Genomic DNA, 15,000 nt, shown 5'->3' on the forward strand with positions numbered 1-15,000 from the left:
GTTTGGAACTTTGTCTCCATTTATAAAGGGGAGCACTGCACACACCGGCTGCGGACGGCGAGCGGACATTTTTCACCGCGCAGGAAAATAAAAGAGTGGCGTATATTGGAGCGGCGGGTGAGGCGTGAACAACACGCTTGCCTGCTGGTGTTTGTTCCCCTTAATTCAGGACAGGGCAAAGGAAAGCGATTCAGACTGAGACACTCTACACTCGCGGAGGCAAAGGGAGAGCGACGGAGACGTGAAGAGAAGGAAACGCGGAGTGAGAGAGATCCTTAGGAGCCCAGTAGGAGCCCCGTCTCCAGCTTTAATTACACTGTATCGATCACTGTGGGGGGGGGGGGGGGGGGGAGGAGGGAAGAGAGACGACATGGGGAGGTTGCAAAATTGCAGGCCGTAGTTACGGTAAATGTAACCCCCCCCCCCCCTCCCCCCCACGCACACACGAAAAAAAGGAGCGAGAAGAAGACTTTTTCATGCCAAAGTCAGACAGTAGATAATTAGAAAACCCTCCTCCCCTCTCTCCCCCTCTCCCTCCTAACCCTCTCTCTCTCTCTCTCTCATCTCTCTCTCTCTCTCTCTCTCTCTCTCTCTCTCTCTCTCTCCACGCCACACATTATACTGCTGATACAATAAAATGGCACGGGCTCACTGTACAAATTAATTCCAGTCACCCTGGCCCCAATATAATACACATTATTCACATCTATCTTGATTACAACCCCCCCCCCCCCCCTTCTTCTTTATCCTCCTCCCCGCAAATCTTTGTTCGCGTTGTCCCTGCTGGTATTAAATGTAAACTGAAAGCACCGTGCAACATGCACCGATGCCTCCATATCACTGCTACAACTCCAGGTGTCGTTTAGCACAGTGTTACTCAAACTCAGGCGTGCAGGCCACTTCCGGCCTGAGACACAATTTTGACTGGCCCACCAATCAATCAATCAATCATCAATCCCAAAATTAACCAAAAATGGACGGATGCTTTCGAGATATTTTGAGATGTTGCCCTCTCATGCAATGTTTAATTTGCCAAAACACAGCGTCAACTGTTGTTAAGATGGACAATATAAGCTAGGTGCCAAAGAAAGACAGACATTATCAAGTTTGGCCCGTGTCCCCTTGCCATTTATTTTTTTACTTCAGTGTTTTTTTATGACCACAAGAAAACGTTGTTTACACATCTATCTGTTCTGTCCATTCTTTTCAGTAACCTGGGTGACGCTAAATTCACCAACGTTACACTCATACAACCATGCTAACAAAATGAGCAAATAGCTACTTTTGCGTCGGGCGCTCCACGCACGCGCTCCGTGCCTGTCGGAACCGGGTTTGCCACCAGCTGCTCAGATCTTTTTTCGGAATGAAAATCCGACTTACGGGTGAGGAGGAAAGTGTGTTTTTATGTATAATGCATTCTAACCAGAATAACAACAAAGCAGACCCAGAATGGATCGTGCACTTCCGTGTTTTCGTTCAGTCACATGATCTGCCACTGGAGGCAAGACAAGTGTTTCGTATGAAACACCTGTTTGTTAAAAAAAAAGTTATTTTGAGTTGTTTTATAACAAAGATAGCCTATTCTCATCAACCTTCATCTGTGGGTTGGTTGCCTAATTAATAATTCTCGTCAATCTACCTCTGTGGCTTTGAAAGAGTTAATGTGGCCCACAGGTTCAGCTGTTTGAGTATCCATGGTTTAGAGTACTGTATGATCAAAAAGTGGGCCCAGGGCTCCTTGAGAGGGTTCCAGGGTGTCCCAAGCAAAATAGGTTAATATAACATCAAAAGTTAGTTATTTACCACTTTAACCCTATATTTGAAAATAGCCATAGTTGTAGATATGCTATAAAAATACAAAAAAAAGAAGAAGAAAATAGCCTACATCTTGGAAAGATTTTAACAATTTTAAATAGTTTTGAAACACAACCTCGTATACGGGTCCTTGGTACAAAATATTATCAGGCCTAAATATTAATTTGGGGGGGGTGTCCGGTGGCCTACTGGTCAAGGCGCACACCACATAGACATCGCCACATAGGCATGGTTGCCGCGGCGGCGCCGGTTCGATTCCCGATCCGGACGACCTTTGCCGCATGTCACTCCCCAACTCTCTCTCTCCCCATTTCCTGTCAGTCTACTGTATACTATCAATAAAGGCATAAAAGCCCAAAAAATATATATATATAAAAAAAATAGATATATATATATTAATTTGGGGGTCTTTGACATGAAACATTTTACGGACCACTGGTTTAAAAGGATCCTTTCCACTTCCTTGTTTTACTTGTCTGTCTGTCTGCCTATCTGTCTGTATGTCTCTCTGTCTCTCCGTTGGAGGTTGACCTACTTTGGAGCAGAGCTTAGGCTCATTCCTTTTGTTTTTCACTGTTGTGGCGAAGAGGAGAAAAGCTGAGAGCTCTGTCCCTGAGACGCCCCTCCCTCCCTCCTGGGGCGTCACACTGGGGGGGAAAGTTGGGACTGAGTTACCATGGCCCAAGGTGGAGGGGCCCTAGTAACTTTAGTTATCGAAAAATAGCAGATATACAAGCTCGCAGCGCGGCACCGAGTGCCGCGCTGCGAGCTTGTAGATCTGCTATTTTTGAAAAGTCGTGAAAATGTGTGCAAATCTTTCACTTTTTAAGTGAACATTTGTAACTAAAATGTTGCTTCTGGGGGGTCCCTGGAACAAAATATTTTAAGATGGGGGTCTGTGGTCAAATACATATCATCTTGACATGAAAAAGTTTTGAGCACCACTGACATGGAAACATAGGTTTCTTGCACAAATTTTTAAAAAATCTTCAAAAATAGCAGATCTACAAGCTCGCGGCGTGGCATTCGGTGCCGCGCTGTGAGCTTGTATATCTGCTATTTTGCAATAGTTAACATTCATGGGGGGCCCCCGCGGTGAATCCTTGTACCCAGGGCCCAGAATGTGGTGTGACGCCCCTGCTCCCTCCCTCCCTGTGTGTTCCCGATCTAAGCGGATGGCGGCGGGGGCCAGCGCAGCGGCATGAAGTGAAATATGCCAGCTAGCTCTCGGAAACCCGGCTGCCCCCGCCAAATCACTCCCGGCGAGTCTCACAAGAAGCCTGTAGTCCGGTGGGTTAAGGAGCTTATGTGTCCCGCTTTATACCACACACCCACCCAGTAGAAAGTGAGACGAGCGACAACGCGCCCGTGGGGATGGGGTGGAGACTGGGGGGGGTATAGTGTGAAACAGGGACGTGCAGAGAATGTTAGAGATAGGCAGGGGCTGAATTTTCGAAAAGGGCCTTTTGGTGAAATTATCGCAAATAGCAGACCTCCAAGCTCACAACGCGTCGCAGCGCGTTGTGACCTCCAAGCTCCGTTGGGAGCTTGGAGGTCGGCTGTTGTCGGGTGCTTGATACCACACTGAACTAATATTCAAGTGAATACTGGAGATGTGGCGTAACGGCATGGATTTCTACACAGAGAGGGCAATTCTTTCAACATAAGATGCTGCATTCAAGTTCAGGAGAGTTTGGACATGGCAATTCTCTTGAATGCTACCTTCAGGTGTGGGCATGGATGGAAAGAAGGCATTCGCATTTCTTTCACCATAGTAAAAACTGCATTCATGGTCTGGAGAGGGCACTTTTTACAGACGGATAAAAGGGCAGGGGCTCAAGCCCCCATTTGATGTCTATGTGTGCACCTGCCCATGATGTGAAACATCTCCATGCAAAGTGTGTCTCATTATGGGCTGAACTGTGCGTTACCTTTGGTAAACAGTGGAGGGAGAGGGGAGGGGGGGGGGGGGACATTTCTCAGTGCGTGCGTCACTCTAAAAATCAACGGGCTGGCAAACGACCGCGCGGGCTCCTCGTCGCTCATCACTCAAACCTACGGCCCCGCGGGGATGTATGGGCTCGGTCATGATTAGACAGATAGAATAAATAATCGCCGCTCACGACGGCGCGGGTCTTGAATGGATGCCCGCCCGGGTCCGGTTCCCTTTCGTCTCCCTGCAAAATCCCCCTCCAGGTGTTTTTGTTTGCCGAGTGACCTTCTCGGTCGCGAGAAAAGTCAAAAATTCTATTTTGTTGAGCGAGGCGTTAATTATCATAGCTCCTTGCACAGTTAAGAAAGAGTACCTGCCCGTGTGCATATTAGAGCAATGATGTTAGTTGGATGTTACAGAAGTCAGGGTCGCTCTCAGGTTTTTTATTTTACAATATTCATATATTGATTTAGATAATGGTCTATTGCTACAGGGAAAACTCACAACCAGACCATGACATTGCACATTTCTGATTAGGTTCAACACAGCAACCGTTGTGTTGAACCATACGGCATAATTATTACTGATGGTGACCCTGGCATGTCGGAATCCGATAGCATTGGAATAAATATATATATATCGTCGTTGTCGGGTGGAAACCTTGTATGTCCAAAACCGTTCGTTTTGTATTTATCATCTAAAAAATGTACTAAACTAGTGAAAGCAGCCGATCTACAAGCTCACAACGCCTCGCATCGCGAGGCGTTGTGTGCTTGTAGATCTGCTGTTTTCACTAGTTTTGTGCGTCTTGTATGATGAAGCAGGGCTTTGCTTTACCAAAAAACGTAAACATTTGAAACTCGGAGATACAAGGTCTCTGCCCGACAGTGACGATTATATTACATGAATATATTAACAGAGTACATGTTAAAAAAACTAATCTGTATTTATGATCCTGTGCTCCAACCATGTCACATCAGCCCGACAAGCTGCCAACACACAAACCGTTCTCGATACTGCATCTTAGAATTGCAGTGACTCGCTGTCACTTTGCACCGCTGTGCTGTGTGGCCATGTGTGAAGAGAAAAACAACAGTAATTAAACTCAACCCCCGTTTTACGAGCAAATTCACGACTGCTAAATTGGAAAATCACATGGTGTAAAACCATTCCACTTAACTCTGCAAGACCCGAATTAATTTCTACCGGCCAAAAAAATAAATAAATCAGATGCTGTTGTAGGAGTCCTAATCGCAGGAAAATGTAATGTTAAAAAATTAATAATGTTTTTGTAAGGTTTTATAGCCATAAATCATAAATCATAAATCATGCTCTAATTTGCATTTTGGGGATATTTTTCACAATAATAACATATGTACATGTTCTAGACATTCTAATGATCACGAAAAAATATATTACAGGCATTTTACTTATGTTTTAGTGAGGAATAGCTTCAGTTAAAAAGTGAGATGTTGTTCGTCCAGACGCTGGAATTTCAACTTCTCTGGGAGGTGTGAATGTCACTCTCTGTGGGGGGTATTTATATGCAAATATCGTGGCCAATGGCATTGTAATACTAAACAATAGGATTTAATGGTGATGTTAATGTGAAAAAATAACAGGAAAACTAATTATAACATTTTTTAAAAAATGATTTAAAAAATGTTGCCAAAAAGCGACGCTGGGCCTTGCAGGGTTAAGTTGATGCCCCAGCGACTCTTGTTTGTTGCATAAGCAAAGGAGGGAGGGGAGGGCGAGACATTCGTGTTGTTGTTGCCGTGTTTCTGCTTACGGGATAACGACGTCTTGGCGTTCACGTCTCGCGCTCACGCTGTACGACCCTCCGGGGACGGCCGTACATCAACCAGCTAATTAGAACGCGCAGTGACCTGATGACGGAGACGCTATATAGCTTTTATTGTCTTTCACAGGCTGGCAGACAGCTGAGTGTACATGTGGCCTCGGAAATGGAGCGCTGCAAGCACGCCCTAAGCAACTTGGTTAATTAAGATGTGCTGCTGACGACGGGCGGACTGAACCGTGCACATCATTACAGATCTTTGCTTGCCTAGCCTAATTGGAAAGAGTGGTAACAGTAAATGCTTTTTTTTTTCCTATTCATTATCGGTTCCTCTCTGAAGTGGCACGGTTGTAGCTGTAGGCCTACTACCATGCAGGCACTGGTCATTAGTGTTAGGTAAACAGTCTGGTCATTAGTGTTAGGTAAACAGTCTGCGTTTTCTAAAGTGTCTCGATAACGTGTCACGTCACGGCGGGAGCATTTCCACACTCTTGCAGATATTCCTCCCAGAACCCCTTGAACGCCAATAATGCAGTATCACCATTATGGCGTTTGCCAGGGCGTCGCACCAAATTCTGGGCCCTGGGTACAAGGATTCACTGCGGGCCCCCCATGAATGTTAACTATTGAAAAATAGCAGATATACAAGCTCACAGCGCGGCACCGAGTGCCGCACTGCAAGCTTGTAGATCTGCTATTTTTGAAAAATTGTGGAAAAAGTGTGCAAGAAACCCATGTTTCCATGTCAGTGATGCTCAAACTTTTTCATGTGAAGGACCCCCAAAATGATATGAATTTGGCCACGGACCCCCATCTCAAAATATTTAGTTCCAGGGACCCCCCCGGAAGCAAAATCTGAGTTACAAACGTTCGCTTAAAAATACATACATCAAAGATTTGCGCACATTTTCACGACTTTTCAAAAATAGCAGATCTACAAGCTCGCAGCGCGGCAGCTTGTATATCTGCTATTTTTCAATAGCTAAAGTTACTAGGGCCCCTCCACCACCTTGGGCCCCAGTAACTCAGTCCCACTTTCCTACCCCTTGTGACGCCCCTGGCGTTTGCACACCGAGCTCATACGCCTTCGAAAAACACTCACACCGTTAATGCATGCATGCTTTTTTGCAGAGGGCGATTATCAGCTGCTATTTCAGCGACATCCTTGAAAGAAATCGTGTATAATAGGTGTATATTTGGTCGGGGGTAATGTAATTGATCACATGTGGTGTTACTACAGTAATTGTCACTGTCGGATGGAAACCTTGTATGTCCAAAACAGTCATGTAGTTAATGTAAGATTTTGAAGAAAAATAATAATAATCAAAAAGCGTATAAAATCATCCTTGTTTTCTTTTTGAAATATTGCACCAATAGCCGATCCAAAGCACACTATCTGTCACGATGCGATGCGACGTGTTGTGAACTACTTTTGTGCGAAATGAAGTAGGGCGTGATTTACAAAAAAATATCCAAATATGGAGATACAAGGTTTCATGATTGTAATGTGTTTTTTTTTTTTTTCAGAAAATACAACAGTAAGACTCCCTAATCGGGAGATAAGCAACCGTCAGGTCGCATACAACTTTAGAAGGCAATGGTAGCCAATCTGGAGGGAATATGGGAAATGGGACAGATCCATGTTGATGACATGGCATTAGAGATACTGTGTACCGCTTTGCATGATTTTAGGGCAAAATCTGTAGGAGCAGTGTCCAAAAATGTGTTTTGCGAGAATCGGCCTCATGGTGGCGCTAGAAGAGGGCCATGTGAGAAATGAGGGGTGGAGGTTGTGGTTTGGCAGCCAAGGAGTGTGTGTGTGCAAAGTTAGACATGGATAGGGGCAAAGGTGGCGGAGATTTGAGTAGGGCAAAAGTGTGACGTGACGGACAGACAGACTGACTGACTTACAGACTGACAGCCAGTGGAGGTCAGACTTTATTGATAGTATGCCGTATACAGACAGGAAATGGAAGAGAGATGGGGAGTGACTCGAACCGCGACGAGCTGTCAGGCTGCAATGGAGCCTTTGGGAATCCAGACTGCTATAGGCAAGCGGTCTGGGGCCATCTACTATTACATTTTTCTTAGAGCCGCATCCCACTTCCAAGCCCATTCACGCCCCCTTTACATCGACTTCAACTCATAGCTAGCTCAGATGTCGGTAGAATGCACGGCACAGCCGTCCGCTGATTCGCCCCCTGTCGCCATGGTGACCGCCTTCCATTGGCTCATTCCCAGCTATGGGACCGGCGGATCCTATTTCAACCGAGGGGGGCGTAGCCACACACACACACACACACACACACACACACACACACACACACACACACACACACACACACACACACACACACACACACACACACACACACACACACACACACACAGCCCCTAGAGAGCGCAGCCCCTCCGAGAGACTATCAGTGCAGAAGCGCGTGGAGAGAGAGAGAGAGAGAGAGAGAGAGAGAGAGAGAGAGAGAGAGAGAGAGAGAGAGGCACGTGCCCCTCACAGGCACAGTCAGTGCAGAAGCGCGCACACAGAGAGAGAAGCATTACTGTGCTTTTTGTGGGCAACATGGCTTGGAGCAGCTGTGCGTGTGTGCATGTGAGCACTTGGATGAGCCCGCCGAAGGCGGGCGAAATTCTAGTTAGAATACATTTTTTACCAAACCTTTTGGTCACAAGGAGAATGAATGTCACAGAAGAATATAAAAATGAATTCCGTGGATCGTTTTCCATCTCTTACCTGCCCTGGACCTTGATGTCCGAGATGGCGTAGAAGTAGCGCGACAGGTTGTTCTCGTCCACCATGGTGGCGCCGGTGGCGGGCCGCAGCAGCCGGACCCTCAGGTCGGTGATGGTGAAGAAGTCCCGCAGGTTCTTGGTGGTGTCCAGCTGGCCGTACAGCGACGCCATGTTGTGGAGGCGCGGCCCGGCGAACAGCGCGAAGCGGTCCTTGATCTCGAAGCGCACCGTCTTGTCGTACTTCCACACGTAGCCGCGCGAGTACTCCTCGGTGCAGATGATGTCCAGGAGCGTGTGCTGCGTCAGGTCCTGCGCCGTCTTGGGCTCCATGGTGAAGGCGTCCAGGCAGTCGGTGGCGTAGAACTGGTACGGCTGCCACGTGCGGCCGTAGTCCAGCGACTTCTCCAGCACCATCTGCTCGGGCCGGCCCGACTCGAAGGTCAGCACGATGTCGTCCGTCAGCTCGATGGTCTTGTCCCAGGAGAGCGTGATGTTGACCAGCAGCGGCCGGGGGTGCTTCCTCCAGGACGAGGACTGCCAGAAGGTGGTGGGGTTCCGGCCCTCGAAGTCGAACATCAGCTCCGGCGGGTGGGCCAGCTCCTCGGTGGCGGCGTCGCACTCGTTGTTGCACATGTACGGGTTCTCCTGCGGACAGACGGGGAGAGGTAGCCTGGTTAATAAACCAGACAAGCACAACACCACCCCCTGGCGGTAGTGGTGGTGTAGTGTGGTCTGGCCCCTCACGATTGAGATTCTATGTCCACCAGCCACCAGAAAGGGTTAGCCAATCAGGGCTGTAGGCTTGGGGCACATGGTGGGTGTTGGCCTGGTTCAAAACCATTCAGCCAATCAGGCGAGTCTGTGTGTATACAAACACATCCCCCCTCCACTCTCATTACAGACATCAAACAGGCTGTAGTCTTTGATGCTTTCATTGACTAACGAGCTATTGACACTTGTATGGCTCAATCAAAAAAAATAAAACCTTTGAAGTTCAAAGGGAGCAATTAAGAGCTCTGGTTAGTGCTTAGGATTTAGCCCGCCCCCCCAGAAATTGAATCTCTCCCTGCAATCCCAGACTCTCTTCCCGAAACGAAGTGTGTGATAGAGGCTGGTACTGCCAGGCAAGGGGAGAGGGTCAGGGTAAAGGAAGAGGGGCGTCCGTGGAGAGGGGAGGTGGGAGACAACGGGAGAGACAAAGAGACGGTTATGAAGATGGGTCAGTTGTGGTGAGCAGCAGGCACGTGCACACATAGACATCAAAGGGGGCTTGAGCCCCTGCCCTTTTATCCATCTGTAAAAAAAAGTGCCCTCTAGTCCAGGCCATGAATACAGTTTTTACTATGGTGAAAAAAATGCAAATGCCCTCTTCTTTCCGTGCCATATCTGAAGGCAACATTCAAGATAATGGCAATGGATAATTGTCCAAACTCTCCTGAACTTGAATGAAGCGTCTTATATTGAAAGAATTTCCTTCTCTGTGTAGAAATCAAACATCGAAAATAGCCGACCTCCAAGCTCACAACTGCTATTTTCGATATTTTCACTAAAAATCCCTTTTAGAAATTTCAGCCCCTGCCTCTCTAACATTCTCTGCACGTCCCTGGTGAGCAGTAACATGGCATAACATAACACAGATCCAGTAATGTGTCGGGTTGTTTCGGACGAGGTACAGTGTTTAGCCACTTAAGCCCTATTTTGTGCTTTCAGAAAACCTCCAAAATTGTGAAAATAGATGATCTACAAGCTCACAACCTTTCACACAATGGCAAATGGTGCATTAATAGGCCTATAGCATGTTCATCCAAAGCGTTTTACATGGATTGTACATTACACTCACCCATTCACACACATTCATACACCGATGGCGAGGGAAACCGTGTGAAGAAGCAATAACCAATCATCTTTAATCCGTAATCTACAAAGTTATAGAATGAATTGGTCAGATATGGAATAAGAAGCAGGAAACTTCTAGAATAGTTGTATTATTGGCTATTGCTCTTTCAAATGCAAGGCACCAACCTGCACATTGGTTTGGGCTGAAACCCACAATTAGGGTGTCCTCGAGAGTCTTGCTCAAGGACACTTCGACACTGTCGGCAGCTGACGCTTTTCGACTGAAATCGTCCACTAATCTCCTTGGTTAAGACCTGCCTTAAGGCAGAGGGTGCTCATAGCATAAGTATTTCATTGTATTTTTTACTTTGTATCAATACATATGAAGATAAACATGAACCTGAACCTTCTCACTCACCGTATAGCGAAAATGTTAATCTAAATCTAAATTGTTAATCGATGGCCTTGATGGTCTGATATTGATGGCCTCTCAGCCACAGCTGTAGCACTGGCTATTGTACTTTTACTCCAATATAATTATTTGAAAACTTTAGTTACTAGTTACTTTGCAGATACTAGTAAGACGCCTCAGGGCGACATGCGAGCCAATTCTTGGCCATCTGGCCAGTGATGTACCGGTATATCCATATGGAGACCCCTGCATAGTAGACAACAATGTTTAAGTCAAAACATGCCCATATGCCGGTATGTGCATTACCAAATATGGGCATTCCCAGATAAGTCCTTAATATTGATGACATTGGGACAGGGATTTCCATTTATGGGCATAAAACATGTGTTAATTAGTAAAGCCAAGCAGGGCCTTGACGAGTTAGGGCCTGGTTTGATGCCTGGGGAGCCAGACAGATATGAGCCATGTCTTGGCCATCTGGCTATCGATGACATCAGGGATCTTCATATATGGGCATAAAAGGGATTCTGGGGAATACCCATATATGGACTTTTACATAGGTGATGTCACCTGGGCTGTGATATCACCTGTGATCACAGTGACAAGTGAACCAACCCATGTAAAAATGTGTACTGACTGACTGACACAGACAGACGGAGACAAGCAACATTTCTCATGGTCTGTGACATTCGGTCGCAAAAAATGATTATATTTATAAAAACATACATTAATCTAATTTAGCTTTATGCCATGGCCATTTGAAAATAGCCGATCTATAAGCGCACAACGCGTTGTGCGTTGTGAGCTTGCAGATCTGCTATTTTCAAACATTGTTGTACTTTTACTTTTGGTACTTTAAGTATATGTTGATGTCAATACTGTCAGTCAGTTACTTGTAACAGACTATTTCTATGTTGCAGTATTGATACTTTTACTTAAGTCAAACATTGGGGTACTTTTTCCATCACTAAACAGCCGATCTGCAAACTCCATGCAACGCACATCGCATTGTAAGTTTGTGTTTGTTTATGGATTGCTTGTTTTCTTTGAAATATTTTGAAAGGGAAAGTGAAAAGTTAAGTCAATTGGGAACACAGGTTCTTATTTTTTATTTTTTCATTTTCTCAAAAGTAAGGGTTTTGGACCTGAAGCGATGATTTGCAGCATTCTGGAAAGTGAAGGTCAAGCTATCAGAGAGTGAGTAATAGTTTATTTCACACCTGAGAATATCTGAGAGGGCCTCCTTTTGTTAGCTCAATGTTTCAGACAAAGCGTTACGTTTGTGTACGATGAGTGTTTTCAGTTATGAAATGGATGGAGCTCGAAACGAGACTGTTACATACTCGATATAACAAATGTTTTGAGTACCCGGTATCAATAAAGCTTTGAGCTTATCAACCCTTTTATCGAGCATATAGCGTCCCATGACATCATGTTTATACAATCAAGACAAGAGGCGAGACATTTTTACAGTACTATTCTTAATATAAAGCCATTTAACACATTGAATTTATTGCACATTATGGGGAACTATGTGTGGGTGCACTGCTTGTTTATCACATATATTGCAGTGTGGGGCGACCAAGCCATGTCTTGTCTTGTCTTGTCTTGTTTTGTCAAGTTTGTCTGTCTCGTGTGTTGTTGTTAATACTTTTTTATATATACATTTTTCATCTGTCCTATTTGCCTGTTTGTTGTTTAAACTTGAATCAGGGCATATGATCATTAAATGTCATTTCACTGAATGGTACCTCAAGTGCCTTCATAGCTTGTTGCTTATATTATTGCCTTTTTATTTCTCTCATTTTGTTTTTTGCCCTATTGCTATACTGTCATCTTTTGCATTTATATGACTGTCTCTTTTTTTTCTCTCTCTTTGTGATTGGTTCTCATAATATATGAACAAGTCTTGGTTTACTGTATGCCCTGAATTTCAAATAAACAAAACTGTGAAAAAAAAGAAAGAATTTATTGCACATTGAATGAATGGTTTTAATGATAGGCAAACACTTTTTTACTTTTGTTCATAGATGGTGGTCACTCAGCCACAAACTCAGTCACAACAACTGGCCAATAATAAAAAGATACCAGTTCTGTTCAGGATTTGTCTTCTTGTCTTTCCACAAAATATTAGAAAACGCTCAATAGTGGGCTCGATAAAAGCCCGGCTCAATAAGCAGGATCGATAAGGTGCTCATTATCAAAAAGAATTAACAAGCTCCATTCCTACTTATGACTATTATAATGAATTTGTTTGTGTAGCGCTTTTCCAGACAATGTTACAAAGTGCTTTATAACAAAGTAAAACGAGGTACAGAAGATAATTCATAATAACATAATTAAAACTGTATCAACAGAGGAATAAAAACAACTTAAAACTGGCATGAAAAAAGGCCAAATACATTAAGAAAAAGATGACAGAAGCAGGTTTTCAGATGTGGTTTTCAAGATGGCACTCCTTTTGCGAGCCATATACAGTAGATCAGGGGTGCCCAAAAGGTAGATTGTGATCTACCAGTAGATCATCAAGGGTGTGCAGGTAGACCACATGACATGCCTCTAAAAATGTATAATTAAAATATAAAAAGAATATGTCAATATGACATCAAGAAGGGCCTGTCAGCTCCCTTCATGGCTTCTAAAGTAGGCAAACCTCCAATGCAATGCTTTGTTCAAGAGTCAGTAAAGAACCCCAAAACCTACCACTTCCATACAGAAAGGGATGAAGACATTTCCCCCAGTATTTCACATTTATTTCCCCCTTACAGTAAGTGTGTTTATCTAAAATTTAACGCCAGTGCTGCTATTCCAAAGCTCCCCTCAGGCCCTCAGCTAAAACATTTTGGATGGGTAGATCATGTTGAGCTAGTCATTTTAAAAGTAGATCTCACGTCAAAAAAGTGAGGGCACCCCTACAGTAAATCCTCATAGGGCTTTCCAAAGCCTTTAGTCACCCGGGCCGAAAAAAGTCCCTATCTTCCCCAAAGTAAGCAGGCGGGTTTCGTGAACAACCAGGAGGGCCCTTCATTTCAATTAGTGGACCACTAAAGCTTGAGTAACAGTGCACGGCCGCTGTTTAAAACCACAGCAGGCTCTTTACGTTGTGGGTCGATGCTTAATATTTACCCACTCCAAATGATTTAAGACAACTGTACAAATTGAATAGGATAAGGATCGAGGCTTTAACCCATTTAGGCCTAGGATTATTGACTGCTTTAACTATTGAAAAATAGCAGATATACAAGCTCACAGCGCGGCACCGAGTGCCGCGCTGCGAGCTTGTATATCTGCTATTTTAGCAAGTCTTTGAATATATCTATTTAAAAGCGAACATTTGTAACTCAAATATTTGCTTCTGGGGGGGTCCCTGGAACAACATATTTTGAGATGGGGGGTCCGTGGCCAAATACCTGTAATTTTGAGGGTCCTTGACATCAAAAAGTTTGAGAACCATTGATTTAGAGGAAGGATTTAGAAGTCGGGTCAAAGATCGGGTCAAAGATATTCAAAGACTTTTCACGATTTTTCAAAAATAGCAGATCTACAAGCTCGCAGCGCGGCACTCGGTGCCGCGCTGTGAGCTTGTATATCTGCTATTTTTCTAAAGTTAAAGCATAAGATAATGGTTAAAGTGGTTAAAATCTAACGCGTTCCAGGTATTTGAGAGTTAAGTGGACGGCGTGTCTTTCCGCTGCTGCGGCTTCGCCAGTTTGGTCTGCACTCGAGCTGTACGGGGGGTTTTGTGGTTTTGTCAGCGAGATGTAAATTCATCACCACCACCCCCTTCCCCCCCCCCCCCCCACACACACACACACACTCACACACACACACACACACACACACACACACACACACACACACACACACAGGGGCGTCACACCAAATTCTGGGCCCTGGGTACAAGGACCGGGTGCCGCGCTGCGAGCTTGTAGATCTGCTATTTTTGAAAAATCGTGAAAATGTGTGCAAGAAACCTATGTCAAGTACCCCCAAGATGATACGTATTTGGCCACGGACCCCCATCTCAAAATATTTAGTTCCAGGGACCCCCCAGAAGCAAAATTTGAGTTACAAATGTTCGCTTAAAAAATACATAATATTCAAAGATTTGCACACATTTTCACGACTTTTCAAAAATAGCATATCTACAAGCTCGCAGCACGGCACTCGGTGCCGCGCTGTGAGCTTGTATATCTGCTATTTTTCAATAGTTAAAGTATAAAATAATTAAGGCCCCTCCACCACCTTGGGCCCTCAGTCCCACTTTCCTACCCCTTGTGACGCCCCTGCACACACACACACACACACACACACACACACACACACACACACACACACACACACACACGCACGCACACGCACCTCCCCCTTGCTGAAAGAGGTCCTCCCCCAAAACATTTGTCCGCTTTGCCACAAATCATTACAAGGCGATGTTCTCTTCCCAACTCCCCAGTG

At 45.0% G+C, this 15,000-nt stretch overlaps 1 protein-coding gene across 1 annotated transcript in view; it reads right to left on the bottom strand.

Annotated features, from left to right (window-relative positions):
• The window catches only part of ntng1a (netrin g1a), a gene marked incomplete at both ends in the record, with an annotated part of 230,021 nt that overhangs the window by 134,543 nt on the left and 80,478 nt on the right, over nucleotides 1–15,000 (bottom strand). Inside the window, one exon of the mRNA XM_080752341.1 lies at nucleotides 8,299–8,942. Coding sequence (XP_080608467.1) covers nucleotides 8,299–8,942 — 644 coding nt within the window. The remainder of the gene's footprint in view (nucleotides 1–8,298; nucleotides 8,943–15,000) is intronic.

Source organism: Nannobrachium achirus (genome assembly GCF_963921795.1).
Source record: "Nannobrachium achirus genome assembly, chromosome: 21".
NCBI lineage: Eukaryota > Metazoa > Chordata > Actinopteri > Myctophiformes > Myctophidae > Nannobrachium > Nannobrachium achirus.